The 4824-nt window shown below is 41.5% G+C and overlaps 1 protein-coding gene across 1 annotated transcript; it reads left to right on the top strand.

Moving 5' to 3' along the window:
• Positions 1-1992: 1992 nt before the first annotated feature.
• On the top strand, positions 1993-4824 carry LOC104994269 (rab GDP dissociation inhibitor beta; the record flags this gene model as incomplete). The annotated part of the gene is made up of 2 exons (XM_010847778.1): positions 1993-3062; positions 4354-4824. Coding segments are annotated over exons 1-2 (1290 nt in total), but the record flags the coding sequence as incomplete, so codon positions are not given.

A 4824-nucleotide genomic window follows, 5' to 3' on the forward strand; every position in this document is an offset into this window, starting at 1 on the left:
GTGAGTCTGAGTGAACTCCGGGAGTTGGTGATGGACAGGGAGGCCTGGCGTGCTGCGATTCATGGGGTCTCGAAGAGTCGGATACGACTGAGTGACTGAACTGAACTGAACTGATAGCTGATTAACAGTGTTGTGATAGTTTTAGGTGAACAGAGAAGGGACTCAGCCATACATATACATGTATGCATTCTCCCCCAAACCCCCCTCCCATCCAGGCTGCCACATAACATTGAGCAGAGTTCCATGTTCTGTAAAGTAGTTCCTAGTTGGTTATTGCAGGCATTTCTTGATCTGTGCCTGCATTGCTCCAATCTCTGCTTCAGCCTTCACATTGCCTTCTCTTCCGTGGGTCCCTCTGCCTGTCTCTCATTGTGTCTTGATTCCCATGTAAATCATAACTGATGTTAGGCTCAGGGGAACAGCTCTTTCCCTGTGACCATTCCTTTATGTGTCTCAAGCAGGCACTGGTCCTCGGCTCCCAACAACATTAATATATTCCCTCATTTGTTCAATCCTGTAATTCATTTAAAATAGTTAGAGAATTGCTGCACCAATACCCGTATAAGAAACAAATGTATTGGAAGAGTTTGGGATTCATTTGCTGCGCTAGTCATCGCTCAGCCTTACCCAAGGCGGCAGGGGTCCAGTCCAACACTGTGCTCGAAAGTTACTTGGATTAGTTCTTCATTTTGTTTTTATCTTCTTCACTACAGAAGTAGAATTCACTTGAAATACAATCAGTTCATTTGTTGTAGGCTTTTCTTTCCTCTTCCCATAATTGTTGGTTTCATTTTGTTTTCTGAATATGCAGTATATTAACACATTATTGACTGGCAGAAACTAATGCCTGTGGCCAGCGATTTGTTCTGTAAGCAAATATTGAAATGCTGGTCAATAACATTCTAGTAACAAAAGACCTATTAATGTGTCTCTGGTCAATAAATTGTTAACTTGCTTACGTAAGTCAGAAACATACCAGAGGGTCTGCTTAGAGAGATGTCACTCCCTTTTTTATCCCTTCTCTCTACCCCTTTCTCTCCCCTTACACCTTATAAATAACCAAATTTGTTATTTTTGGCTTCATCTGTCCTGTGTTTCTTTTTGTAAATACCGAATACCCTTTCTTATTTCTTTTTCTTTCTTACACAAAATACACTCTTTTGCTCTTTGGGAAGCTTCTTTCTTAATGGGAGAGGCAAGAAAGAAAGGATGAGATACCACTTCTCACTATTTTCAGAATTCTTTTTAAGTTCACCTTTATGCCTCTCCCAACACATTTTAAGAGTGAGGGCTCATCATCTGAGCTGGCTGTGAATTATAGGGTGCATATAAATCACCTGGGATCTTGTAGAAAGGCCAGTGTAGTAGGTCTTCGTTGTGGCTAAGATTCTGTTTGGAATACGCTCCCAGGTGATACTGAGGCTGCTGATCCTGTGTCGCACGTTAGAAGCCAGACCCCAGACAACACGTGGTTGTGACTGCATCACAGGTTGTCTCCTTTGGCTCTCAGTGAACTTCAGACCACAGTTTAGAACTCAAAACACATACTCGTCTAAACTGTGTCTTGGTCCCCACGTAAATCATAACTGGTGTTAGGCTCAGGGGAACAGCTCTTAGTTCCCTGCATAGTTCAGGGAAGTTTCTCTTTGTATGACCAGTGCTTCCTCTCGAGGGTGGAGGTGATAGTATGCTGGTGGAGATGCACAGGGAATGCATTTTCCTGTTTTGGTGAGGTATAACATATCTTTCTTACTGTATTTCTGTTCTGATTTCCTTCCGACTTCTCTGTCCAATGGCTTCATAAACTGCTTTTTTTTTTTAAGAGAGTCAAGTTGTTTGAGCGTGGATGTTAATTATTAAGCAACACACCAACTTTGTTCTGAAAGGAAAAAGATAGGGTGTGACCTATGTTATGGTGTCCTATGACAAGGGGAATGCCATGTAAACCCAGATACTTAGGATCATCTGTGTCTTATTTCTAGTATTCGGGGTCGCAGCCCGCCTCTCTCTCCCTCGCAGCCTTCCCTACCCTCCCCACCCCGTTCTTCTCTTCCCGTCTGAGGTGACGGCCGGCTCCCCGATCCACAGCTGCGTGTAGTCTCTGCCTCCGCTTCCGTTTTCCCTCGTGCCCCTTCTGGCCTGAGTGCTCGCCCCGCCGTCCGCCTCCTCCTCGGGGCAGCCGTAGCCCCAGACCCCTAGAGCTCTGAGCCTTCTCTGGGTCTCCGTCCGCGCCCGGCCCCGCCATGAATGAGGAGTACGACGTGATCGTGCTGGGCACTGGCCTGACGGAATGTATCCTGTCAGGTATAATGTCAGTGAATGGCAAGAAAGTTCTTCACATGGATAGAAACCCGTATTATGGAGGAGAGAGTGCATCTATAACACCGCTGGAAGATTTATACAAAAGATTTAAGATACCCGGAGCTCCACCAGCATCCATGGGCAGAGGAAGAGACTGGAATGTTGACTTAATCCCCAAGTTCCTTATGGCAAATGGTCAGCTGGTTAAGATGCTGCTTTTTACGGAGGTTACTCGCTATCTGGATTTCAAAGTGACTGAAGGGAGCTTTGTTTATAAGGGAGGAAAGATCTACAAGGTTCCTTCCACTGAAGCAGAAGCCCTGGCATCTAGCCTAATGGGGCTGTTTGAAAAACGTCGATTCAGAAAATTCCTGGTATATGTCGCCAACTTTGATGAGAACGATCCTCGAACTTTTGAGGGCATTGATCCTAAGAAGACATCAATGCGAGAGGTGTATAAGAAATTTGACTTGGGCCAAGATGTTATAGATTTTACTGGTCATGCCCTGGCACTTTACAGAACTGATGACTATTTAGATCAGCCATGTTGTGAAACCATTAATAGGATTAAACTTTACAGCGAATCTTTGGCAAGATATGGCAAAAGCCCATACCTTTATCCACTCTACGGCCTTGGAGAACTGCCACAGGGATTTGCACGGCTAAGTGCTATATATGGAGGTACCTACATGCTGAATAAACCAATTGAAGAAATCATTATGCAAAATGGAAAGGTGATTGGTGTAAAATCTGAAGGAGAGATTGCTGCTGTAAGCAGCTCATCTGCGATCCCAGCTAGTAAGGACCTTTTACAACTTAAAAAAATCATATTCTTGTAAAGATAACTTTATTGTCTAATAAGTACTTAACTTTATTGTCTAATAAGTACTTAACTTGGTATGGATGTTGATCCCGGATTTCAGATCAGACATGTTTTCTTTATGGTAACTGGGTGTTCATAATGACTGAAATCTAGTTACAGGTGTGCTTTTGTTTAAAAAATTTTTTTTCTATTGTGTTGATTGTTGCTTAATACTAAAACAGAAATTACGAATGCGCTCTAAATGGTAAGTTTTATTTATATAGTCCAAATTTTCATTTAAATTTAGCTTTATTTGTGCCACTTACAATTTATTGGTTGAAATGGGGCTTGGCCAATACCGTTTTATTGTTTTATTAAAGTACATTTTTTTTTCAGTAGTTCTGTGGTGGCTTTTCATTTTCTTCCAAGTTCTCAGGGGGTGCCATTGGTGTTGATCTGCAAACCAGACCATATTTCATGAACCCATCAACTTTTACAAGTAGAACTATTAAAAAAACTCAAAAACTATGTTAAAAAAAATATTTTGGGATTCCTGATTGTATTCCATGGGTTCAGACCGTATAATCTATACTCAATAGTTGACCCTCTTACCCTTTATTGTTGTAGATCTTTTGTAACTATCTTGTGCTTTCAGCATACACATAATAGATGTTTAGGAAAGAGGGGTGAATATTTTAATCTGATATCTCAAGGTTGTTTTTATTCATTCTTTGTTTTAGGCAACTGCTTCCTCTTAGGACATTTCAGTGCTTTGATACAAAGAGGAAAACTATAATAATACATAAGTTATCTTGCAACTTAAATTTTGCTTAGGAAGTACAGACTTAAAATGAGAGTGATTATGGTCTGTTTGTAATATTAGTACCATTTATAAAGCGTTTATTTCTCATTGGGTCCATTCACATATAATGACATTTCTTGAACAGTTTCATTTAATTCTAGCAGTATGTGAGCCTTCTTCTGCCCAGTTCTAAAGCTTATACATCTAAACACCATGCAACACATTTTCTCTATTTGAATAAGATTTAAAATTCATAGATTTGCTCCAGGAGAACTTACAGGGATTATTGGCAAAGCTAGTTTTAATAGTTATCTCTAATTCACTAATTATCTGTGGTTAACTTGATGAAGATAACAGATGATGATCAGGGAACAGTGGCATCATTATACCTTCTAAAAACATTGTGATGAACACTGAGTATTAGAAAGTCTTCAATGTTTTGTTGCAGATTGCTCGCTGTAAGCAGCTCATCTGCGATCCCAGCTATGTGAAAGATCGAGTAGAAAAAGTGGGCCAGGTGATCAGAGTCATCTGTATTCTCAGCCACCCCATCAAAAACACCAACGACGCCAACTCCTGCCAGATCATTATTCCACAGAACCAAGTCAACCGGAAGTCAGATATCTACGTCTGCATGATCTCCTCTGCACACAATGTGGCCGCACAAGGCAAGTACATCGCCATTGCCAGCACAACGGTGGAGACCAAGGAGCCCGAGAAGGAAATCAGACCAGCCCTGGAGCTTTTGGAACCAATTGAGCAGAAATTCGTTAGCATCAGTGACCTCCTTGTACCAAAAGACTTGGGAACAGAAAGCCAGATCTTTATATCCCGTACCTATGATGCAACAACTCACTTTGAGACGACCTGTGATGACATTAAGGACATCTATAAGAGGATGATGGGATCCGAGTTTGAC

The sequence above is a fragment of the Bison bison genome, unplaced genomic scaffold (genome assembly GCF_000754665.1).
Source record: "Bison bison bison isolate TAMUID 2011002044 unplaced genomic scaffold, Bison_UMD1.0 scf7180017864254, whole genome shotgun sequence".
NCBI lineage: Eukaryota > Metazoa > Chordata > Mammalia > Artiodactyla > Bovidae > Bison > Bison bison.